The 25,255-nt window shown below is 52.8% G+C and overlaps 1 protein-coding gene across 7 annotated transcripts in view; it reads left to right on the top strand.

The window, feature by feature from the left end:
* The window catches only part of Arhgef2 (Rho/Rac guanine nucleotide exchange factor 2), a 52,636-nt gene that overhangs the window by 11,272 nt on the left and 16,109 nt on the right, over positions 1 to 25,255 (top strand). For 2 of the 7 annotated variants that reach the window (XM_052180114.1, XM_052180113.1), the window contains exons 3-9: positions 771 to 903; positions 7,799 to 7,916; positions 8,806 to 8,845; positions 9,922 to 10,015; positions 22,424 to 22,568; positions 24,516 to 24,583; positions 24,875 to 24,938. In XM_052180114.1, the coding sequence (XP_052036074.1) occupies positions 771 to 903; positions 7,799 to 7,916; positions 8,806 to 8,845; positions 9,922 to 10,015; positions 22,424 to 22,568; positions 24,516 to 24,583; positions 24,875 to 24,938 (662 nt within the window). Of the gene's footprint in view, positions 1 to 126; positions 146 to 770; positions 904 to 7,798; positions 7,917 to 8,805; positions 8,846 to 9,797; positions 9,817 to 9,921; positions 10,016 to 14,191; positions 14,407 to 14,558; positions 14,685 to 22,423; positions 22,569 to 24,515; positions 24,584 to 24,874; positions 24,939 to 25,255 lie in introns of those variants that run through there. The other 5 variants (XM_052180115.1, XM_052180112.1, XM_052180117.1 and 2 more) reach the window with 5 other exon arrangements.

Here is a 25,255-nt window from a genome sequence, read left to right as displayed (position 1 = left end):
TTCCCCCAAATAGAGGAAGTCAAAAAAGAGAAGGTCGGGGGAGGGGATTGTTCACGTGAGTCCAATGTGAGTCCAGGGCCCCTGGTAACACCAAAAGTAGTCTCCTGACAAGGGCATCATCTTCTTAGACATTCCCTTACCTCTGGTGAGTGGTTTGACTCACCAGAACATGGACCAAGCAAGGCGGCGGGGATGGGGGGGGGGGATGGCGGGGGTGGGTGGGTGGGGCGGGGGGGGGTGTCGTCGAGTGAAGGAGATGCCCCTAGGACTTTGTCCCAAAGCTGGTTTTGTGGGAACTGCGTGAACAGCAATACCTTCTCATAAGGCTAGCTTGAGTGTCTTTTGTGACGTCTGCCTACAGTTTAAGTGTTTTGTGACGTCTGTCTAGATTCTCTGGGTGTCTCCTTGTCACCACGTTAATTCTGTGCCTCAGGTGCAGAGGGATGGAGCTCTGGCTTTCCTGTAGCTAAGCGAAAGATGTTGTCACCTGACTCCAAACGCGGAGACTTCAGCTTGCCCTGCCCCTCCGTCCTTTCTGGAGGGTAGTACTGCCTTTGGACCAGCAGGGGTCGCTCTTGTCCGAAGCCAACTGTGCCAGGGCCGAGCATAGTTTGGGTCTGAGTTGTGCCTAGGCTAACAGGAAGGGCTGGGCTGGGGAGGGGGGGTACGGGGAGGGGGCAAACAACAGGGCTGGGCTGAGGAACTGTTCTTTCCTGGTGCCCATCACTGACTACTGGCTACAAGGGTTGTGGTGGCAATGTGTGTTTCAGGAGGAGACTGCAGTCATCGGAATGCCCAGGCTCCCAGGAAGCCCCCTTTCTACAGAGCCTCGAGGAATTGGGCACCCCTTTGGGAGCGCAGCAGCAAGGGCAGGAGCAGCAGAGTGGCCAAGCCTTCCACCGGGTATGACAGATAGACTATTCCTGGCTCCCCCTCCTGATCCTCCCCGCCAGCAAGCACTCTGTGCTCTTCTGTTCCTTCAGCTGCCGACTCTGTGCCCGGACCTGGCTCGGACTCCATCTGAGCCCATCTGAATCCATCTTCTGTGGCCCTCTGTCTGCTTCCCTGTCTGTATGAACTGTACCGGACGCTTGGTAGCCTGCCTCTGTCTCTTTCTGTAACATCGTTTCTTCATTTCTATGTCTGTCTATCTGAATTGCTGTGGGTATCTCTGTCCCCTCCCCCTTAAAAGTCCCCTCTCCCTCTGGAGGCTATGACACTCCTTTCTGTGGGCCCTACAGTTCCCAGAGTTAGAACTGTACTCATTATTTGTGGGAATAGACTAGGGATCTGATACACTGAAAGACACAGTAGCCAACAAGATTTTAATAGGAAGAGCAATTGAGAAAGGGTACAGAGCCTAGAGTGTGGGTGATGGCTGAGGTCACTGTAGATCAAGGGTGAGGCCCTGTTTAATCCCCAGCAATAAAGGAGGGGCCTGGGAAAGGGAGACAGAGGACCTAGCCATTATTCAGCTTTCTGGACGAGGGAGGGAGTATAATCGAGGAGTGCTGTCCCAGGACCTAAGGACCACTGAGGACACACAGGTTTGAGGGAACCCCCTGGCCCTGTAAGCTAGTGTCCTTCACTCCAGAGAGAGTCCCAAGCCTCAAGATCCCCTCCCTGAGCTCCTAGCCCAGCTTCCCAGGAGCCCTAATATGACCCTGACTGTTAGAGTCTCTTAGGTGGGTCTCCACCCACATCTCTGAAGGTTTTCTTCCCTGACACCCCCCCCCCCATTTTAAGTGAGAAGATAGAAAGAGCAGACTCTCAACTCCTAGATCCTCCTCCCTCAGCAGCTGGTGGAGCGACCTCCTCTTCCTCCATGTCAGACATAAAACTGCCTTACAGTTGCAGTTATTAGGAGAAACGCATTAGGCCGCCCGACCTGGAGGCTGACGCATAACATCGTGGGCACGGTGTGACTTTGGGAAATGGTTTTGCTCTTCTGGTTCTCTTCCTTTTTGGCCCAGACCCTCTTTCCTCTCTCAGATGGCTTAGCCCGTTGTAGTGTTGTGATTTCTCCTCTCACCTTTCCCCTGGTGCTCCCTCTGTTTATTATGTCTTCCCCACTCTTCTGATCTTTAGGCCTCTCCTCTCTTTGCCTTACTGTTCGGGGTTCTTGTTTTTCTTCTGTGGTACCTCCAACATCGGGAACCAAAAGTCTGATTCACTAGGGCTAGACAGGAACTGCAGACAGACATCTATAAGCACAATCTCATTCCACAACTGACCTCTTTACACTGTAAAGGAATGTACGTGTGTGTGTGTGTGTGTGTGTGTGTGTGTGCACGCATGTGCACATGTGCATGCAGCCGATGCATGCCTGGCTGCTGGCATCTGGGTTTCTGGTCCTCTCATTTGCCGAGCAGACACTTTGATGGCCACACAGCCACCTCTGCAGTGCTGACCTTCTAAGCTCGCCAGCTCGCTGCACCAACAGATACTCTTTTATTTTCTCTTTGCTTTTGATTTTTACTATTTATTTTATTCCAGATAGGTCTACTTCTGTACCCCAGGCTGGCCCTTCACCCCTCCCGCCTTTGCCTCCTTAGCTCTGGGATCACAGGCACACTCTACTTTTTTTGTTGTGCTTTTGTTTCTTCAGGCTATGTAGCCTTAGCTGGTCCGGAACTTAGGCCTCAGCTTGTGCTGCCTGTCCTGCTTTGTAAGCGTAAAGATGGCAGGCAGGAAGGAATGACTACCCCCGACTCGGGCTTCGGGTTTTTGTTTTTTGTTTTTAAATGAGATTTATAAGTAACAAAACTAAAACCAAAACAAAATACTTCCCATCCCAAGATTTATAACATCATCAATATCTTCATCCCTGCTGACTGCTGACATGTACTTCCTTCCCTCCCTCCCCCTCCCTCCCTCCTCCCTCCCCTCCCTTCCTCCCTCTTCCCTCCCCCATCCCTCCTCCCTTGCCCCTCCCCCCTTCTCCCTCCCTCCTCTCCCCGTCCCTAAACAGCCTGGTCAGCCGGGTGCGCACACCTGAATTCCCAGCACTTGGGAGGCAGAGGCAGGTGGATTTCTGAGTTCGAGGCCAGCCTGGTCTACAGAGTGAGTTCCAGGACAGTCAGGGCTACACAGAGAAACCCTGTCTCGGAAAAACCAAATCAAGAAAGAACAGGCTGGTCTATAAAGGACTTCCGGACTGCCTCTGCCTCCGAGTGCTGGGATTGGGAGCGTTTGCCACCAACCTCAGACTAACTTTTTTCTTTTTAACACCCATCTATTTATGTGCCTGCACACGCGCACACACATGCCCCTGTGTCTGTGTGGAAGGGGGAGGCAGCTGTCGGGTGTTGGCTCAAACTAAGGTCAGCCCTGGCTTCAGTCACTGGGGTCTCTCTGGGCCCCCCTTTTCTTCATTTCCTTCCCACCATAGGTCATATCATGATGAATTTTTTAAAATTCCCCCTTTTAAAAATTGTTTTTTTTTAACACAAATGTATATTTTACCCACAATGTAATATGTTTTTTAAAAAAGATTTTTATTTATTATTATTTGTAAGCACACTGTAGCTGTCTTCAGACGCACCAGAAGAAGGCATCAGATCTCATTACAGATGGTTGTGAGCCACCATGTGGTTGCTGGGATTTGAACTCAGGATCTTTGGAAGAGCAGTCAGTGCTCTTACCTGCTGAGCCATCTCTCCAGCCCTGTAATATGTTTTTATGGCTGAATTTTAAAGCAATGATGATGACGTATTTTATAAAATGTTCTAGATTCTTCGTTTTCTTTGTTCTGTTTGAGACAGAGTCTAGGCTGGCTCCAAGCTCGTAATCTTCCCGCCTAAACTTCTTCTGTACTAAGATTTCCGTGGTGTCCCCTCCTGCCACCCTCCTGCCCAACAACACAACTTTCAAGCAACACTCTTATTTACTTTTTATCTCTGTGTTGTTGCAAATTGCTATGGTCACTCATTCACATTTTATTTATGCTTCCTTTTTGAGACAGGATCTTATGGAAGCCACAGGCTAGGTTGGAAGTCTCTGTGGTGGAGGATGACCCTGAATTCCTGGTCTTCCAGTCCTCACCTCTCAGTGCTGAGATCACAGGCCTGCAGCGCCTCGCCTGCCTGTGGTGCTCAGGATGGAAGGCAGGGCTTTGGCTGTGCTGAGCAGGCACTCTGCTGGCTGAACGGCATCCGTAACCCTGTGCTTTTCCCTGCAAGTTTATTATTACTGGAAGCATACCAAGGCTCACAGGTGGAGGACAGTGCACAACTCTGTGAGATTCGTTTTCTCCTTACACTGTTCCATGGGTTACAGGGACGAGATCTGGGTGCAATCCTGACAAGACGCAGCACCAGCACCAGCCCTTGCTGTGTTTGATATTATTAGATTTTATTTATTTTTGGTTCTTCTGGGCAGGGTTTTTTTTTTTTTTTTTTTTTTTTTTTTTTCTGCTCTCTGTCCTGGAACTGGTTCTGTAGCCCAGGCTGGACTCTTATTCACGGAGATCCACCTGCTTCTACCTCCCAAGTGCTGAAAATAAAGGCATGTACCACCGCTGCCTGGGCACTTTGGGTTTTTGTTTTTGTTTGTTTTTGGTTTTTCGAGACAGGGTTTCTCTGTATAGCCCTGGCTGTCCTGGAACTCACTCTGTAGAGCAGGCTAGCCTCAAACTCAGAAATCCACCTGCCTCTGCCTCCCAAGTACTGAGATTAAAGGTGTGCGCCACCACTGCCTGGCACCACTTTTGTTTTTTTTTTTTTAATTCTGGGGTCTCTATATTATGTATCTCTGGCTGTTCTGGAACTCCCTATGTAGACCAGGCTGGCCTTGAACTCAGAGTGCTGCCTGCCTCTGCCTTCTAAGTGCTGGGATTCAAGCTGCAGACCACCATGCCAGTGTTAGATTATTGATTTTTAATTCTGTTGCATAGTTGCTTAGTTTCCACTTCTTGCTTTGGTGACAGTGGCCTTGTGAACAACCCCTTGCCAAGTATCTGTGAGAGATTTTCCAGGCTGTGTGCTGTGGCCGGAACTGTACCGCAGGCTCCAATGTGCACCTTGTTAGAGTAGGATTAGTGTTCCTTTCCATTCCCACCTGCACTCCCTCTGGCCTGAGATCTTCTCAGCATCCTGTGATACCCCAGTGTTGCTGTTGGTGGGAGGGGCCTGTCCAGTAGCTGAGAGACCCTAGCTTTTCCTCCTACACACACAGCACTGCTGTGCTTTCAATTTTCGTTGAGACGGGGTCTTATTTTGCAGCTCTGGCTAGCCTGGAACTCCTTACATTAGACTAGGTTGGCTTCAGATTCACAAGATCCACTCTTCTCAGCTTCTGAGTGCTTGGTCAGAAGCATGCACTATCACGCCCAGCTCAATTTTGTTGTTGTTTGTTGTTGTTGTTGTTGCTTTTGAGACAGGGTTTCTCTGTGTAGCCCTAGAAGTCCTGGAACATTTTTTTGTAAACTAAGTTAGTCGTAAACTTGGAGATTTGACTGTCTCTGCCTCCTGAGTGCTGGGACTAAAGGAATATGCTGCCACCACTCCATGTGATTTGAATTCCCTGTCCCACTAGCTAAAGATGTTGAACTTTTTTTTTTTTTTCATAAATTCACTGACCATTTGTGACCACTTTGCATGCCCATTTATTGACTGGACTGTCTATTTTTCTGGGTTTTTTTTCTCTTTTATGTTCTAGACATTAGTCCCATTTCTTGTATATCTAGACTTTCTCTTGTTTTTAGCTTGTCTCTTTACTCTGATAATTGTCTCCTTTGCTGTGCCGAAGCTTTTAAACGTCTAGTGATTCCAGTTGTCAGTTTTATTTCCTGCCCTTTGGAATCCTTTACAGAAAGAAAACCCTCTGCCCAGGGCTGGGGATGTGCCTCAGCTGTTGTCCTGGGTCATCCACTGCATCTGTGGCTATAAAGATGGCTCAGCAGTTAACAGTACTTGCTGCTCTTACAGGAGACCAGTATCATCTGGCTTATATCCTGCATAACATCAGGCCTAAGGAATGGCACTCTTTTTTTCTGGCCTCTTTGGGAACCTGCATCCATGTTGTACACATGCACACACACACACACACTCACTCAAGCATACATGCATACACAAAAAAACAAACAAAAAACAAGCAAGCTAGATCTGGCAGTATATGCTGGTATTTGAAGTACAAAGTAATTCTTGGCTATCTTACAGAGGAACCTGTTTCTAAACAAACAAAAACAAAAACAAAAAGGGGTTGCCTATGCTTGTGTCTTGAAATGTTTCCCTGTGTTCCCTTGCTACAGTTTCAAAGTTCCAGGCCTTCCTGTAAGGTCTTTCATCCATTTGAATTAATCTTTGTTCAGGGTGAGAGAATCTTGAACTTTGCACAGGGGTCATCTAAACTCCGTGTCTTAGCAATCTCAGTGTCTACACTCCTGAGGGAGCCCAGATTCTCTCACCTCACTGTGCTCAACGCATCCTCTAGATATCCGGGCACTGACCTTTGTGGTTATTATGTGTTTGGTGATTTATCAATTTGGGGCTCTGTCTTTTGTTTTTTTTAAAGATCTATTTTATGTACGTGAATACACTCTCACTGTCTTCAGACACACCAGAAGAGGTCATTAGATCTCATTACAGATGGTTGTGAGCCACCATGTAGTTGGTGGGATTTGAACTCAGGACCTTTGAAAGAGCAGCCAGTGCTCTTAACTGCTGCTGACTCATCTCCCTAGCCCCACAAGCTATTTATAGCTGGGTGCGGTAGCTCATTCCTTTAATCCAGCACTCTGGAGGCAGAGGCCAGAGAATTTCTGTACATTCAAGGCCAGCCTAGTCTACATAATGAGTTCCAGGACAGTCAGAGCCATACAATGAGATGTTATATCAAAAGTAAAAATCAACCCTGGAGTCAGGCATGTCACAGAAAGTCTGCAATTCCAGCAGTGCAGAGGCTGAGGCAATGGAATCACAATGTCAAACCAGCTTGGGCTATATAGCAAGACCCTGAACCAAAGAAACCACACACACACACACACACACACACACACTCACACACACACACACACACACACACACACACACACACATTCACACACACACACACACACAGAATCTAATTTAAAAATTAGAAAAAAAGGAAAAGCAAGCATGATATACATATATCAAAACATCACATTGTGCCCCTTAAATATGTTCCATTATTCTGATTTAAAAAACAAACAAAACCCTACATCCCAATTCACAGATGGGATGTAGTAGCTCAGACAGACTGCAAGCCAAGCACTTGGAAGGTAGAGACAGGAGGACAGGCACATGCCTTTAATCCCAGCATTCAGGAGGCAAAGGCAGGTAGATCTCTAAGTTCGAGGCCAGCCTGGTCTACAGAACAAGTTCCAAGACAGCCAGGACTACACAGAGAAACCCTGTCTCAAAAACACACAAAACCAAAAACAAAACAAGTTCAAGATTGTCCTCTGCTCCAAGGTGATGTCAAGTAAGAGGCTAGCAGGGGGGCTCAGCAGGTGACATCGCTTGCTGTGCAGGACACCACCTGAGTTTGACCCCTGTATCCCATGATGAAAGGAGAAAGCCACTCCTGAAAGTTGCCCTTGACCTCCACACCCAACAGAAACACACAGTAACAATGGAGAATATATAAGGTGGCATTTTCTTTCCAGGTTAATGGATTAAGCTGCGGGAATACTGTCTTAACTCTTTCTAGGGAAATAGCCCAGATGAGGGGTAGGGGTGATGCGGGGGGGGGGGGGGGGGGGCCTGGTGGAAGGGCTGAACTGTGGGGCAGAGTGGGCAAAGCAATGGCTCCATGTGAGGCCTCCACACAATTCCAGGGTCAGAGCTTCTGCCATCCAGCTGCTGCCTCTTCGGCTCACTTGGCCACCGGCATGCTGTCCAAGGCTGTGTCCATGAGTGGTATCAATTTCCTCTTGGACTGCTCAGATCCAAATGGTGAGTCAAAGCGGGGAACGAGGAAATGGTGGCCCCTTCCCCCATCCCTGTCACCAGCTATCCCAGAGTTAGCTGTTTGGAGTTCAGACGACTGCGTCAAACACTCCTGGGGCTCAAGAGACAGATCTTGTTTGTTTGTTTTTGTTTGTTTGTTTTTTGAGATAGGGTTTCTCTGTGTAGCCCTGACTGTCCTAGAACTTGCTCTGTAGAGCAGGCTATCCTGGAACACAGAGATCTGCCTGCCTCTGCCTCCACCACCCCGCTAAAGTGAAGGATCTTATTCAGGACACCAGCATCTCTGAGGCTGTCCTGCCGGGGGCAGAGGACATGGATAGAAGGGGTCTTCCCAGGCTTGCCCTCACTAGAGATGGAGGATGGTCACTTAAATCACATCTTTGTCTGAAGATGACCTAAGAGGGGACTGGCAAGATGGCTCTCTGGGTTTAGTGGGTAAAGGTGTCGCAAGTCTAACAACTTGAGTTCAATCCTGGGGACCCACATGGTGGAAGGAGAGAGACACTCCTGCTCTCCACATGCCTGCCCTTGCCCTTGCACACAAACAAGTAACTGAATGAAGACTGAAAGATGGAGTATGAGGAGTACGGGGTGATCGGTGGAACCTCTGCCCGCTCCGTTTGTTTTCCAGAACAGGAAGGAACCATTCAGCTCCAGATAGCTCTCCCCTTGAGCTTGCTCTCAAAATGTTCAGCCGTGCGCTCCCCAGACCCCGCCCTCTGTCCTTGCTCCCGAGTGGCTGCCCTCAGGAATGGCGTCACATGCACCTGCAACCTGGGAACCTGATCCAGGTGGAGGGGGTTGGGAAGGCAGCCTAGGGTGCCTTTGTCTGGCTTTTTACTAGACACGTCTCTTTTCCTTGTCTACCTTGCAGGTAATTCATCCCAGTCCCATGACACAGGCCTCAGCAAATGGTGAGTTTGGGGGATTCTGAGCCCACAAAAGGCTTGGACGTAGGAGTGATGGGTGTGGGCTTTGGAGCCCTAAGACTCCCTGTTTCTTCAGACACCTTTCCTCCCCCTCCTCCGGCCCCGCCCCGCCCCACAATGCTTCTGATGAGAGGCCATCTTCCCGAACTGCACAGGACCCTTTTGCTTCTGTTGTGCAGCAGCTCGTAGCCCGAAGGGATGGGACAGAAAAGAAGTAACCGAACCCTATGGAATCGGCCGAATAGCAGAGAGAGATTTGCTTGCTGTTGTCAGAGACATATGGGGGAGTTGGCCATTCTGCTGCTGGGTGGACAGTGACCACGGGTGGGCTTTGGATGGCAGATAACCGGCTGATGGATAGTGATTCTAAAGAGAGCTATTTGAGGGCTGTGGAATTCTCAGCAGAGGGACTGGGCCCGAGATGGAGCTTAGAAACAGAGCCGGACGCCGGACATTTCCATAAGTATGCAAATCAGCATGCAAAATCAGCACCTGTTCATCTGGCTTGTGTGGCCAGAACCTTATTAGATTAGGGCAGCCCTCATACTCAGTGTGTCTGTGTGGGCAAAACACGGGCCCTTTAAGAACCGGGCTCTTATTTGTGATCCTAAAATTCTCTAGCTGACACAACCCCCTGGCTCCAGTCGGGATTAGCTCATGGGATGGGCTGATGAAATCCCAGGAAATTCGGTTCTTTATTGGCTCTAGGCCCAGAGGCTTGTTTCCTAACAGCAAAGGGTCTACACAGGGCTCTTGTTCCGAGAGGGGGAAATGCCCCCTGGAGGGCCCTCTCTCCAACCAGTCTTGATGGAGAACAGTTTGAGAGGGACTGGGCCCTCCCATCTTCAGCTGGAGAGGAAGCAGGGGGGCTGCCTTTATCTGGGAGGAGTCTAGAGTTTTCTCATAAATAGAGGGGCCGGAACACTTGAGCACCCCGATCCAGAAGCGCTCCAGAGGTGGGATTATTTCCCGTCTCCTATCTCGATGGCCTGGGCAACTCTAACCCTGTGGTCTGCTTTGTTTTCCAGCCCCCTCCTTACCTTTTCCCTGTCTCTCTGCAGTGGTAAACAGCTGGAAGAGGACTCGGGGACCTGGGCAGGCTCCTCCCTGCGACGGACCTTCAGCTTCCTCTTGGGCATGACTGGCAGGGACAAGGTAGGAGTCAGCCTGGGAAACAGGCGCAGAGCCGCGGTCCTCCTTTTCCCCCTTGTCCACTCCTCCCCTACTCCCCTGTTAGAGACTCAAAGGGCTCTCATCGGCAGGGAATACATATGATGTACCTTCAAAGCTCTGAGTGTCCCAGTAAATCAGCCTCTCTGCTGCCCTCCTCTCCAGCTTAGCAGACAGCTGCTGTAGACAGCTGGAATGGGGGGGGGGGGGGGCAGGAGCTGAGAAATGGCTAGGGCTCCCTCATTTTAGGCCACCCATAGCTAAGAGCTGGGTAACCGAAATCTTGCCCATTGGACATAAGAATGATAATTACAGCAGTGACTTTTACTTACTCACAGGGTGTTAGAGTTTTCCAAGTGCTTTTACACTCATAATTTGATGGGTGGATACAGCAACTGAAGGGTTGAGATAGGACCACAGGCGGAGTGGGAGCTGCGGGGTGTGTGATTATTGTAGCACACGTGTGGCCGCGTGCCTTCGGATGCCGGGAAGTGACAGTGACGGTGTCCTGCTCTCTCCTCTGTCATTACCCCTCAGCTCTGGGAAGCAGGGAGCTTTGGCTGCAGCCTGAATCTTCTATTTTCTTTCTTCTTAGACTTTTTGCTATTTGGAAACAAGGTCTCCCTCTCAGCTCAGACTCCCCTGGAACTCACTGGGATGGAACTCAGCCTCAGCTGTGCCTGTCCCGTGGCTCAGCTACCCTTAAACTATGGAGTTGAAAATGACCTTGAATTCTTGATCCTTCTATTTCCATCTCCAGTGCTAGGATTCCAGGCATGCACCACCACACCTAGCCATGAAGGCCCCCTCTCTCCTTCTCTTCTTCCCTTCTTCTCTCCCTCCCTCCTTCCTCCTTCCCTCCCTCCCTCCCTCTCCTCCCTTTCCTCCCTCCTTCCTTCTTCCCTCCCTTCCCTTCTTTCCTCCTCCCCCTCTTTCTTCTTCTGGCAATGACTGCCCAGCCCTACAGCCTGGCTGTCCACCCTGCCTCAAGTGTTCTGAGCACTGGGCCTGCAGGCTCCCCTCACTGCAGCACAATAAGCCACTCTCCTTCCCCTCTGGTATGCATGTGGTTTCCACCCTGAGGTCACCTCTGAGCACTGAGAGAAACCTAGAGGAGACAGCATCCTATTCTTCTGGCAGAATCACGGGGGTCCCCCCAGTCAGGTCTTTACTGAGACAGCAAGCGCAAAGGCAGGGAGGGCCCTTCTGGAGGCCAGACTCCCAAGGGCGGATTCCCTCTCTAGAGGGGCAGGGAAGGTAGAGGCCTAAGCAGGCCCAGTGCTAGGACTCTTTCCGGAGCGGGAGTTGAAGCTGAGGGAGACAAATGTCATCCCCAGCACAATCTTAAAATCCCTGGACACGGGGGAGGCAGGAGGGGTCAGGAATCAGAAGGCTAGGAAACAAAGCAAGCAGGAAGCCCTTAGGATGTCCCTTCCCTCAGGACACGGCCCTGTCGGCCGTCACACTGCATTTGCTCACCCTTGGCCTAGCAGCCCTGTAGGAGATTGAGTAACCTGAAGAAGGGGAACCTGGGTAGAGATTCCGGAGCATGGCCAGGGAACAAGAAGAGGGAGTGTAGGCCGGCGTGTTGTCCTGCTCTGTGGCCTGTGTTAACGGGGTCTCTGGGCCCGACTCTATCTCTCCATCTGTCTTCTCTATACACTCACTGAGTGTGTGCGTGTGTGTGCATGAGTGTGTGGTGTGTTTGCGCGTGTGTGTACCTGTCTACATTATGCTCGCTTCCTCCCTGTTCCCTGGCTTGGGTACCAGTGTTGCCCATTGCTAGGATGGAGAGGAGGAGGTAGCATTTTCTCCCTGCCTGACTGGAATCCTACAGGTGGCCAAGCAGTTTCCCAACGCTCATCTTGTTCTTAGAACGGCTCCGGCAGAGATAAGGGGTGGTGATGCATTAATCACCATTTCACAGACAAGATAACCTAGAGCTGGGCTGCTTGGAGGTGTAGCAGTCCTCTTGAGTGGCTGGTGTCCCTCTCAGTAAGCCCCAAAACCTTCTTCCACAGGAAGCCACTGTGGGCATGGACGCCTTAGACATTCCCAAGTCAAGTCCAAGGCTCAAATTAATCAGAAAAAAAGGCCAATTTGTGGATTGTGTATGCCTATTTCTAGACAGCCAGGACACTCTTGGTTCCTCCAATGGCCCTCTGGAAGCCAGACCCTTCCTCTCTAGCTGTCGATGGGGATGGGCCTTTTTTTCTCCTTTCAAGTTGAATGAGCCAAAGAAAGCACTGGCTACTTTTAGATTCTGGCAGAGTTTTTTGTTTTATATATATATATATAATATATATATAAAACAATTTCTCAAAAATGTCACTGGTAGGATTATGGGGGGTGCTGGAATGATAGTGTTTGGGGAAAGGGAGGACCCCCAGAAAACAGAAACTCAGTCAAGCTGAAGACATAGTGCACTAAGTACAGATAGTTTTAAAGATTTGGTTTTCCGGGGAAGATGAGGGAGAGATGAGTATGTGGGCCAGACAGCACGCTGTGATTGGGGAGACACTAAAAGGCTGAGGCAGAGGAGGTCGCCCTCTTCCAGAGACCTTCCACAGGGGCTTTATGTACCTAGTCTGGGGGTAAACCTAAGTTTACTAGTTACTCGAGTTTGGCTTATAACAATGTCTGGCTCAGGCCTTAGAGAAAAGTGAGGCCCAGCCCAGCAGAGGTCTCTAGCCCACAGTGAGAAAACCAGGCAGCGGAGTCTGATTTCCAGCTGACTGTTAGTACATTTCTCAGCTATGGCAAGGGGAGCAAGTCTGGAGGTGCAGAGCCAGCCAGCAGGTACATGGGGGCAGGGGTCCTGAGGCCTTTCCTAGGATTCCTTCAGAGAAAACAGAATTGGTCTGGGAAAGTCCTTTCTGCTTCATCTGGCTAGCCTGGACTGGATATTGTTTCCCTTTTTCCTGGCTTTACTATATAAGGATCCTAAACAGGAGAATGGGTACGAAAGGTGAGGGAGTTACTAGGCAGGAGCTAGGACAGGAGCAGAGTGGGAGGGGCGCAGAGCTGGGGTGAGGAGCTGAGGAGGCCAACCAGCACAGCCGGTGGGTGAGGCAGTGGAGCCCAAATTAGAGACTGAGGCTAAAATTGGCACTCTAAGAGTGCTGGCTTGGGCTGGGAACCTGCAGCCTTAACACCATCCTGTCCTGCTACCGAGCAGCCCAGAAGCTAGAGACAATGGCTGGGCCTCATCTCCCTCCCTCTTTACCACACACTTTTGGGGGAGTAGATTAGGCAGTACTCTAAATTTTTACAAAGTTTTGTCCTAGGGTGCTCTGTTTTTTTTTAAACAGAGAAATGGGAGACCTTGAAAGGTGGAAATGGAGCAGACTGGAGAATTTCCCCAGTGACAGGAAACTCAGGTTGACTCAAAGGGTCCAGAGAGATGAAAACCCACCCACACTCCCCAGCAAGCTCAAATGTTTCCTGACAGAGCAAGCTGGCAAGTTGTTTCTAGTCTCCTGTGACAGAGAAAACTGCTGTCAGGACACAAGGAAGGATTTCCTCAGCTAGCCTCAGGAAAGGTGGAGCCTTCTCACCTTCGTTGCCACAGTAATTGGCAGAGGTAGGGCTGAGAGGGATGGTCAGTGTGTGGTCCACAAAGCCCAGAGGGTGAGAAGCTTGCGGGGGAGGGGCGAGGGGAACCGTCTCCCGTGGATTCCTAGCCTTTGGAAATGAGTCCCCTTTTAAACCCTTTTTTGCGGGGTGTGGGGGGGGGGTGTGGGGGGGGGGCTAGAAGCCTGCTAGCGATGAAGCTTCTAGTTCCCCTTTGATTCCCCCTCCTTCTTGTCAGACCAGTCCAACATTGTGAAAGCGGTCTGTGTACTCAAGCCTGTTTGATGGGCCCTTATGGCCAGGTCTCCCAGTTACCGATAAGGTGACAGAATCCTCTAACCTGAGGGTCTTTAAAGAGTGAAGTTACCCGGAATGGGCGCCAGTGTTTTTCAAGGACAGTCGAGCTAAAAGGAGGTCGCTGAGGTCAGAGCGTGTCTCTTGGCGCTAAAGGGAAAAGGGATCCTCGAACCTGTCCCAAGGAACCCTGTCCTGCGGGCTGCAGCGATACTAACCCCGGCGTCCCGTCCGGTGCGCGGGTACCCCGCCCTGCCTCCGCTCCGCCTCTCCCCTTCCTGAGCCCGGGTGGGGGAGGAGACTAAGGTTTGAGGAACTGGCGCTGGGTGCAGGGGCGAGGGGACTCAGACTTCCTGTCCCCGAGGCCGACTCGTGCGGCCGGACCCCTCCCCCGCCGTCGCTGGACACCGGGGGCCGCCGCGTCCTCCCGCGGCTCACGCTGGATTATGTCTCGGATCGAATCCCTCACTCGCGCGCGGATCGACCGGAGCAAGGAGCAGGCAACCAAGGTGGGCTGGCTCTGCGGCCGGGCGCCCTGCCGACCTCTGGGCCTCCGCCCCGCGCCCCGCGTCCCCCCGCCCGCTCAGGGGCGCCCGAGTCCGCGCGAAGCGGCCGGACGGGGTGGGTGGGGCTGCGAGCGCGTGGGGAGGGGGCTGGAGGACCGCGACGTGACCCGCGTCTCCAGCACCAGCGCAGCTTCTGTGCGGGGATCTAGGAGAGCTGAGCTGGGTCACCAGTGGTTCGGCGGGACCGAGTGTTTTGGGCCGCTCGGAAGAAAGTTGCTCTGGTAAGGGACCGAGCGGGAAAGGGGGGCGAGCGTGTCGGGTTTCTAGGGACGACGCTCTGGGGCACCCCTTTCCGCACCCCAGTTTTGGGGGTTGCTCGCGCGCGGCCTTGCTTCCTAGCGCCGGCTCGGTCGTTCCCCCTTTGTCCCCACCATCGGGTAGAGGGAGGGGGCCGGAGGGGGTGTTTTCCCAGCTCCCTCCCCCACCTTCCCGCCCCTCCAAGACAAAAGTCAGCTCCTCCTCTTCTTGCGGATGGACTTTCCAGCTGTGATTCAGTTCTTGCCTGGGGTGGGCGGGTGGCTGGGGTCAAGGCAGCAAGCGGCCGCCCAGCTTCCCCGCCAGGCCACGCCGATCCCTCAGGTGAAGCGAGCTGCCTTTGTGTAGCTGGGATGCCTGCTCTGGTCCTGAGCGTCTGGGTGCCAGGAGCCCAGAGTGGTTCCCATCCTTATCTGTTCCAACAGCTTTCAGGCTCCTGGTTCTCCAGCCGCCTCGGCTGACCCAGTCCCCACTCCCCTCAGCCATATTTCTATTATCGCCTCGGGTTGGGGGTCCTTCACCTGTCATCTGGAGTCTGGCTGTGTAATTATCAGCACACTCTGCAATACGACCTCTCCAGCACGTCTTTACTAGTGTCCTTTATTTCTGTCTTTGTATTCAGACGCACTCCCAAATGCCCTGACTTTCCGCACCTCAGTTCACAGGAAGTGGTGAAGCGGAGGACTGGTAGATGAATAAGTGAGGCCAGGGGGGCCTGGTTCAGGCAGGCCCTGAACCAGGGCCTCCCTGTACCCCAGGACACTCACATTATAAGGCAATCTGGGAAAGCAAAGGCAGGAAGGGCTTTAATCTTAATCCCTGTCCTTAGCGAGAGCGTAATGACCCACCCGCAGCCAGCCAAGCAAGCAGATCATTTTCAGGCTGGGAAGCCACTCTGCGAGTGGAAAGCTGCCCTCTCCCTTCCTCCAGGTTCGGGCTTTGGCTGCTTGTTTTGCTGCTGCATTGGAAGATGGTCGGTAGGGGTGGAAGAGCCTGGCGGAAGCTCAGTTTTAGGATTTTTGTAGGTTTCGGGATGGGAGTCTGCTCCCCGGAAGAAAGCTAGCAGGACTCTGAGCGCCTCCAGGGTGAGGTGACTTGAGTGTGAACTGTGGGGTGGCAGACAGGCTCTTAACAAACCCTAGCGACAGGCCAGGCCCCAGCTCCCAGAGTCTGTTTATTTTTTCAACCGTTTGAGCGAGACCCTGGAGTAAAGCCAGGGTGGGGTGGGGGGACTTTTTGAAAGCACGGAAATTTGGTTCCACCCTAAAAAGGAAAGCCATGGGGGTGGGGGGCAGACCTGCCGGGCTGTAGGAAGACACCCTCGGGGCCTTTCTCTAGTCCAGACACCTGGCATCTCACCCTGTTTTTTTTTTTTTCTTTTTTCTTTTTCTTTTTTCATAACACGGTGACTGGAAATCCAGAAGCCTGGCTTTTTTATCTTGTGACTAGCTAGCTATGGAGGAGGGATCAGGGAATCTGACTGGTCTCCGGGAGATCAGTGAGTGGTTCTGAGAGGGCAGAGAGGACCGTGGGGAGGAGGGAGGTTGTCAGTTTGAGCTGGTCGGAAGGGGAGGGACACCTCCGGAAAGCTGTGGTTACTGAAGTGGGGGAGTTGGTTCCTAGCCACGCACCCTGGGTCTCCCTCTTCCCCTCCCCAGCACACCAGCTGTCTCCTTTCTTTTTATACTGTGGTGGGAAGTCGAGGGGCCCCCTGGAAATGAGATTATTTGAGGAACGTAGTCTTCCCTGCTACCTACAAGGGAGGAGGGAGAAGGGTCAGCCCAGAGATCCGCTGCTCGCCCCCACTTCTTTCCTTACTCAGGAGGAAGAATTCAAGTGGAACCTGCCCCTTTCTCCTTTCCGGCATGGGACCTCTCCTTCCTCCCTCCACGCTTCCCTTTTCTCCGCATTGTTTCTGTTCTTCCAGGCTGTCTTCTGTTCTCCGCCCCCTCAGTTCTCTGCCCTACTTCCTACCTCCTCAAGCCTCAAAGCTGCTCTTTCCATCTTTGGGCCCCTTATCTCCTCACCCTACTTTCCTGAGCCCTAACGGTCTTGGCCCACAGAACAAAGCAGGAGCATCATGGGTCTTCCTGAACCCTGTGTGTGTGTGTGTGTGTGTGTGTGTGTGTGTGTGTGTGTGTGTGTGTGTGTGAGAGAGAGAGAGAGAGAGAGAGAGAGAGAGAGAGAGAGAGAGAGAGATCGGGAGCAGGGAGCAGGGAGAGCGGCTGCCTTTGTTCTGAGTACCAGAGAGGTGGCTGGCTTTGTTTGCAGGGCCAGGAGGGCAGGGCTGGGGGAGCCCTGGAGGGAAAGGAGGATCCTGATAGTTTGGGAGACCTGAGGAGGAGTTGGGTCCTTTGAGAAGCTGAAGTCTGGAGGCCATCCAAAAGCTCCTAAGGGTTATGGGCGGTCAGGCAAGCACCGGGTGGGGAGAAAGAAGCAAAGTTGAGAACGGGGACTTGAGACTTTGAGAGGTCACCTAGGGACTGCAAGATGGCTGGGGAGCACCTCAGAACACCCAGGAGCATCAGAGGAGGTGAAGAAGGATCTGGTTTCTGCTACTGAAACTGTGACCTTCAATCAGGGAATCAAACTGTGATTCCCATGTGTGCATGCTTCTTGTGTTGGGGGTGTGTCTCTCTGTCAGAGATGCTCAGGGTTGCTCTTTGAAAAGTATTGCTTCCCAAGCTCAGTGGGCAGAAGGAAGTAGTTCCCATTTTAAAGTTCAGCCTCTGGTGTTGATGTAGGCTCTGAGTGAATTGGTCATGGTTTCTGGAGCTGGTAGAGAGATGGCTGAGAAGTGCTGGCTAGACCCTTCTGGGTTTGTTTGTGTCTCCTTAGGGAGGTGGGGGTGGGGCTGCAGGCGGCAGCTACCCCCTCCCAACTCAGCTGGCCTGCCTTGTGCCAGGAGGGCAGGGAGTCTGGCACAGCTATTGTTTGCCTGTACAAATGCCCGTCTGTCTGCATTTTTCTTGCCCTCTCCCTCTTGGCCCGACAGGTGTGGCTGGGTGGGGAGCAGGCTGGGGTCCAGGGTAACTGGGTCTCAGAGTCTTTATCTAGCTGGATTTTATTGCCTATGGTCTTTATCTAGCTGGATTTAAGTGTCCCTTTCCCACATCACCAGGATGCTGGCCAATCCCGCATCCAGTAGTTTAGCATCCTTCATTAAGCAGAGTTTTTCTAAGTGCCTTTGTGTATTCCGTGATAGCCTTCTCTTTTGTTTCTGGCTGTGGCTTTAGTGTCTGCATTTGGCTACCTTCTCTCTGCTTCCAGCCTGGAGTGTCTGGGGGAGCAGGGCCTAGCACACCATCCAAAGTCCTCCTCCTGGACTTGCGTCAGGAATCTTCTCGCTCTTCCTTCTCCAAGCTCACAGATTTCCCCTTGTGGAATTGAAACCAAGTTTTCAGGCTCTGTACTGCTCAGCAGCAGCCCTTCCCCGGCACAGCCAGTGACCCTGGGTCCCAGCTGTCCAGGGCGGAGCCACGGGCTTGAGTCCCAGTGGGCTCCTTCCAGAGTCTGGAGGAGGAGGCTGAGGCCAGTCTCTTACAATCTGTGGTGATTGTGAATACTGCACAGTTCTCCAGAGGCCTTGGTATGGGGAGAGGAGGGCAGAGAGACCTGGGGGAGCCGCCCTGACTCACCCTGAGGAACCCGGGAAGTCAGAGCCGAGGTTGGATTTTCTGTGAATCACTCTTTTCTCTTAGCCTAGGGCACAAGATGGGGAGAACTTGTCTCCCCACAGTGGCCAAGATTTGGTGTGAGAATGGAAGGAGGTTTTCAGTTGACATTCTGACCCCCAGGGGAGGTCTCAGTCAGAGGGAGTAGGAGATCAGGCTTGGGGGTGCTCCAGGAGGAGGGAAAGGAAGGACTGACTGGAAAGGGGACAGCAGCACCTATGGTTCTCATAGGCAGTAAAGGGTGTCCCCAGAGCAGGGGTGCTATGGGAGACCCTGTCTTTCCTTCCCCTTTTACCTCCTTTTCCCAACATACATTGTGTGCCCACTGTTCATGAATGAGGCTTTTGGGTCTCAGGATGAAAGTTGGCCTTCTGGGTCCCCCTGTCCCCAAGTTCTGGAACTACAGGAGTATTGCCGAAACACCCAAGCCTATTCAGTTTGATATCCAGTTAACCCCACGTGTAACATTAGCCTGGATCACGCCCGTGAGCAGGGAAGACTTCTGAGATCTGTGAAGAAGCAGCAGGAGGACATCCAGAGCTGGACAGCAGAAGGCTGGGCCCTGAGCCCTGAGGTGGATGTTTAGACTGAGGAATGACAGGCCTTTCTTGCCTCTGTGGTGCTAGGATTCAATCCATTGCTTCATATCTTTTAGACCCTTGAAGTCTGAGCAACATCCCCTGCCCTTTTTAGACATTTTCTTTTAAGTTAGTGTCTTGCTAAGTTGCCCAGGTTGGCTTTGAACTGACCACCCTCCTACCTCAGCCTTCCCAGTATCTGGACTTCCTGGTGTGTACACCACCCCCATCCTCTCCTGGACATACTGTGGCATGGAGGAGATGAAGAGCTCTTCTGCTCACTGCGTATAAATGGGAGACAGTGAATCAAACCAGTCCACCCCCCCCCATCCCAGTCAGCAGTTCCCATGTTGTTCCGTTCTCCACAGCTTGAGTCCTGGGGCGTGCCCAGTCCAGCCGTCTCTGGGACAATGGTGCTAGGCTGTGCCAGGGTGGCTTGCTGCCGGCTAGGGCGGGCGCTGGGATGTGCTGTGGCTGCCGTCCTCCGCTAGCCCACCTAGAGCAGGGGTCACGTGAGAGAGGGTGAGTGGCAGGCGGAAGGCAGGCGCTGGGGCAGCTGGGGTCTGCATGGGCAGAGGTGTGAAGAAGGAAGAGCCCTCTCTGGCCCCTGTCCCTTGGCCACGCCCAGCAGGATTGTCCAGGCAGGTGGTGCAGAGCGCGCTGTGTGGTAAGAACCTGTCGCAGCTTTCGAATGTGTCTAAGCGCGCTGTTCTTTCTGGAGTGGCCCTTGCCAGGCGCGTTGTTCTGGTGACCATTCTCCTTGTACTTGCTTGTTTGTTTTTAATTAAATTTGTCATAAATATTCATACTCTAGATTAGTGCCCTAGAGAAGCGTGGGAGGGCGGAGAGGTGGAGAGAGAGAGGAGAGAGAGATAGCATGTGGCAAGGGATATTTAGGCTTGGCTTTTGAACTCCAAGGAGGTGAATTTGAGGTGACACTTTGATCTAAAAACAATTAAAGAGCTGTACTTTCCCACCAGACGGCTACAACTCAGAGCAATGGGAGACTTTTCTAGCGGCTCAGGTAGGTAGGAGCCACCAGAGCAGAGGATGATGAAATGCCCCTTACTGAGGGACAGGGAGGGAGGGAGGGAGGACCAGCCTTCAGAGACTAGATGCATGGCTGAGGGAGTGTAAGACATGGAGGAAGAGTGTGCGAGGCACAGGAGAGAGGAGAGCAGGCCAGAGAGAGAGGGCAGCCCTGGCCTAGGGCGCGCGCCTGCGAGGCCTGGACTTTGGTGGCTGAGGCAGGATGGTTACCTTTTGTTCAAGGATAGACAGGGCTACCTAGCGAGACCCTGACTCAAAACAAAACAAAACAAAGTAAAACAAAAAGTTACCAAACGAACTCCCAACAGTACAGTAGGGGAGAAAGGAGAAAAGCATGGTGGAGGTGTGAGGAGGGGACATGGGGGTGATTTCCCTCTAGACCACTGGGATACATCATCCTCGGGCCACCCCAGGGCACTGGGCTCCATCATCCTCAGGCCACACGAGGCCCAGAGCTCTCTGGTCTGTGGCTCTCCGCACACCCCAAGGCCCAGGGCACTGGGTCCACTGCTCTCCGGCCCCTGGAGTGCTGACTCAGCACCTTTATGCTTCCCTTTTCCCCATCCCCCCCCCTCTGACTGCCTGTGTGGTTAGTGGCACAGACAGGACTGCTCATCCAGACCAGGATGAACGGTTTCCACTGAATTGTGACTTTGTGTCCTAGGGTCCCAGCAGTGTCCTCAGCTTGGGGCTCCTACTCTCAGCCTCAGCCACCTGCATGGTGTCCTTGTCCCCTAACATCATTTTTTTCCCCTTTGAGACAAGGTTTCTCTGTGTAGCCCTGGCTGTCCTGGAACTCACTACGTAGACCATGCTGCCCTTGAAGTCTGAGACTCACCTGCCTCTGCCTCCCAAATGCTAGGTTTAAAGGCGAGCTTCACTCCTGCCTGGCTTGTCCTCTAATGTCTTTAATTAAATAATTAACTAATTACTTTAGATACAGGGTCTCACTGTGAAGCTCTGACTGGCTTGCAATTTACTATGTAGGCTAGGGTGGCCTCAGACTCAGAGATCTGCCTTCCCCTCCTCCCGGGATTAAAGCCATGCCCCACTGTCCCATTTATCCTGCTCTGTCTGATTTATTGGCCTATGCCATGGTGTGGGTGTGGGTGTCAGTTCTCTTCCTCTGCCGTGTGGCCTGGGGATTGACCCGGGGTCATCGGGTACCTTTGCTTTTCTTTTAAGCTCTCTTCTAACCTGTTTGCGTGTTAGTTTGTTTCTCTCTCTCTCTCTCTCTCTCTCTCTCTCTCTCTCTCTCTCTCTCTCTCTCTCTTTTTTTTTTTTGGTCTTGGTGGTAGTGGTTGAGATAGGGCCTCATAGCACTGTGTAGCCAAGACTGTCCGTGAACTCCCAAGCTTCCTGCCTCCACACCTTCAGTGCTGTTTGTGTATGAGTGTGTGCGTGTTGTTGTTGTTGTTGTTTTGAGACAGTTGTTCCATTGCCCAGGCTCACTGCAATGCCCTGTCTTAGTCTCCCAAGTGCAGGAGTTACCAGGCAAGGGCTGCCACAGCCGGTGTTGCCTTCTCACCTTTTCTGGCTCTTGGAGTTTGGGGAGGAGCAGAAAAGCAGTCAAGGACTCTTACAGAAGCTGGAGGGGGTGGGGAGGCTTAAAGGCAAAGGTAAACATACCTCAGAGGCCAAGAAAGGTATGCAAGAATGCTACAATCCCATCCCAGCGCTGACCCGGAGGTCAAGGGTACCTGAGCCCTCAGACACACACACACACACACACACACACACACACACACACAGACAGAGAGACAGAGAGAGAGACAGAGAGTGCTACTGAGGGGTTTTTGGGGCTTTGAGTAAGTAGAAGAGTTAGAGGATTGGGGTCCTGACCCCTGAGTTGATGGCATCTGAAGAGGCAGGCTGCCCCCACCCAGCCAGTCTAATAAGGGGATCTCCTGCTCTGCCATCCCTGCTTCCCCATGACTGCTCTGAAGACAGCAGCTCCAACACTGTTGTCATGGTTATGAGAGGCGCTAACTCCCATAGATTGGAAAGCCGGTGAGCTGGCATCCTCTGCTTCTCTGGTCCTCCCCTCTCTCTGCGCATCTTCCCCCAGCACCCAGAAAGCGTACAGCAGCCCGGGGGCGACAGAGCTAAGGCTGGAAGGTAGAGTGAGGACGCAGAGCTCTAGAGCTAGGGAGATGAGTGGGAACAGGAGGCAGCCCAGTCGCCGGGGTCAGGTAGGTCAGAGGCCCAGCAGCCTCAGGGACTGACTGCCCGGGGCCTGGTCATGCCTGGACAGCCATCTCGGACATCCATGCATAACAGCTTATGCCTTAGCCTCTCTCTAGGCAGGCATTTCCCCCATGCCTCTGCTTTCGGCCTGTTTCTCTGCACGCCAGGTACCTGGGTGTCTTCTAGCCTCACCTCTGTCTCTCAACCTTTCCATAGACCCGGGAAAAGGAGAAGATGAAGGAAGCTAAAGATGCCCGCTATACCAACGGCCACCTCTTCACCACCATCTCGGTCTCCGGCATGACTATGTGCTATGCCTGTAACAAGAGCATCACGGCCAAGGAAGCCCTCATTTGTCCCAGTAAGTTTTGGGTCCCAAAGGTGACCTCGCCTCGGTTACCCTCAGCCCTAGTTCCTCTGTCAGTCCTTCCCACCCTGGATCCTTAAAGGGACTCTATTTTCTGGGCCCCAGCTGGGCTCAAGTGTCATGCTAGGTGCTTGGTCTCCTGCTGCCCTGCCCCACGCTGGGTGGTGGCTATTGGAATGTGGCATAAGCTGGTTGGTCTCTTGGGTGTGGGGTGACAGAGGCTGTTGTCACTCCACGCAGCTGTCACTGGCTTGGGTATCCCCCTCGCTCGCTCGCTCGCTTAACAGCTGCTGACAGTTCAGAGAAGTGCCTGGAGAAGGAGCAGGAATGTGCTAAGCAGGGTGGGAGAGGGGCTACGGACTGGAGGGAAGCTGCCAGCCTTGCAGCTGCCTCTGCCCGTCTCCCTGGACAGTGTAGACTTGAGGGATGCTTTGCCCCCCTGCCTTTCTGTTGACTGTGAGTGGAACAGAAGGCTGCTGATTCAAGGACAGGCTGGGATTATCTAGTTCTTTATCCCTGATAAAGAAATTTAGCAGAGACCTGAGTGATGGAGGGAAGGGCTCAAAACTCCTAATCTTGCTCATGTCTAACCTTTCCCCTGTCCAGGAAGGAGACAGGAATTCTGACCTCCTTAGGATACCAGTGCAGAGGGCTCCAGCTCCGCCCTGCCCCATCCCCACCCGTGCCTTCCTCTGAGTAGATAGATGAGACTGTTGGAGCTTGATGCTGACTGGCACAACTCCGCTCTAGCCTCCTGAGCCCTCTGGGATGTTGCAAAGGAACCTCAGAACCAGAGAGGCCTGCCCCCCAACCCCCTCTTCACCACTTGATCTAGAGCCAAAAGATGAGGAGGTAACCCCAATCTAGATCCCTCTAGAGACCTGGCAAAATACTCAATCCGGAAGCTTGTTGCCAGGGGAACTGGGGAGGTGGGTAGCACTATTTTGAGAGCAGGTGGAAAGCGGAGGCTTGATCCAGAGACACTAGGTGTCGTGGGTAGGAGAAGGGAGCTCCAGGGGGTGGGCCGTGCCACAGCCCGGCTTCCGCCGGCCCCTTGTGCCCCACCCTGTGTGCCTTGTATTTGTGGAAGTGAGCATGGTGTTGGGCATTGTCTGCCTGAGTTAGCAGAGTTTCCTGTGGTGTTTGGGGGGCAGGGGGAGCTGCAGAGCTGAGGGCATGTCAGGAAGGGAACAGCCGTGGTCCTGAGTGCGACTCAGCTACTGCCTTCCCTTTCCTACTTCATGGAGAGGTGGGGTGGGGGATGGGGGAAAGCAGATGGAGTGTGGGAGCTGTAGTTTGCCTCACTGGGAACAGAACTTCCCAGGCCTACAAGAGCAAAAGCTCCCAGAATGGAGTTAATGCAGAGGGCTTCCAAGACGGGTAGGGGAAGGGCCATTGGTCCAGACTTGGAAGCAACCAGCAGGAGCCGCCGGCACACACGGAAGAGGATGGCTTTAGGATCTGAGCACATCCAGGGTTAGCTGGATGGCCCAGGGAAGCGAGCAGCTGGCCAGCCCCGGTTCTTCATCTGCGGAATGAGCGCTCTGAGGGAACTGAGGAGGGAGCTCTCCTCAGGGCCCAAGGTGCATTCTGGCTCCCTCTGTCAACGTCTGGTCTTGGAGGAGTGCCCATGGCCATCTGCAGTGTCATCTCCTCTGTGCTCCCTCCTTCTCCCAAGCAGCAGACACCTCCCTTCCCTCTGGTCCTCCAGGCCGTCTGGATTGTCCTCACCAGACCCCTCTCACTTCAATTCCTGCTTGAAGGAAGAGGGAGTTGGGGGAGGGGTTGACGTGTAATGATGACCAGCAGCTCTGGGAAGTGAGGAGAGTGTCTGCAGGACGTAGGGCCTGGGAAGTTGGGTGTTTACATGTGGGCGTGTCACCCGCTGTGATACCCCAGCTTTCCCTTCACCCTCTCTATCCCACCCCCCCCCCCCCCCAGCATGTAACGTGACCATCCACAACCGCTGCAAAGACACCCTGGCCAACTGTACTAAGGTCAAGCAGAAGGTGAGACGGCAGGGTGGACGGAGGGCTTGCGGGGAGGGCAGTGCCATACCTGCGGGCCTTCCCACTCGCTCCTCACCCTGTGTTCCTCTCCTTACCATGGGGCATCCCAGACCCTCGGCCTATGTAAACAAAGCCCTGCCACACGAGTTTACCCATCCCGATGCCCCTAACTGCAGGGTCAGCTTTCTCCCAAGAGGGCAGCTGCCACCAGATCCTGGCTTGTCTTTGGGTGACAGCTGGTTTTTATTGTGTGTGTGTGTCTCTCTCTCCCTTTTGCTCTGTGTCTCACAGCAACAGAAAGCTGCACTGCTGAGGAACAACACTGCCTTGCAGTCCGTTTCTCTACGAAGTAAGAGTGAGTAGTAGGGAGGTCACAGGACAACCAAGTTTCTGAGCCCCTGGGCTCTGCTGCCCTTCCCCCCCCCAGGTCACCCAGACACCCAGGCACACACAGCTCCTTTTAAATGGAAGTGCCTTGGGAGGGATTGCCACAAGGGATGGTCCTTATTCTTGGGCTTAATATCTCGACAAGAGCCTTGCCACATCCTGCTGTGATAGCCATTTACCTATACTTCGTTTGGGGATTGACTGTCAACCGTCAGTTCAGAAAAAGCTTGGTGCCCAGGTTCCTTCTCACCAGCTTGGTTCACTGCAGACGGGCCTCACACTTCT

Source organism: Apodemus sylvaticus, chromosome 4 (assembly GCF_947179515.1).
Source record: "Apodemus sylvaticus chromosome 4, mApoSyl1.1, whole genome shotgun sequence".
NCBI classification, from domain to species: Eukaryota; Metazoa; Chordata; class Mammalia; order Rodentia; family Muridae; genus Apodemus; species Apodemus sylvaticus.
Note: the sequence above shows the minus strand (reverse complement) of the source record. Positions and strands in the feature narration are given on the sequence as shown.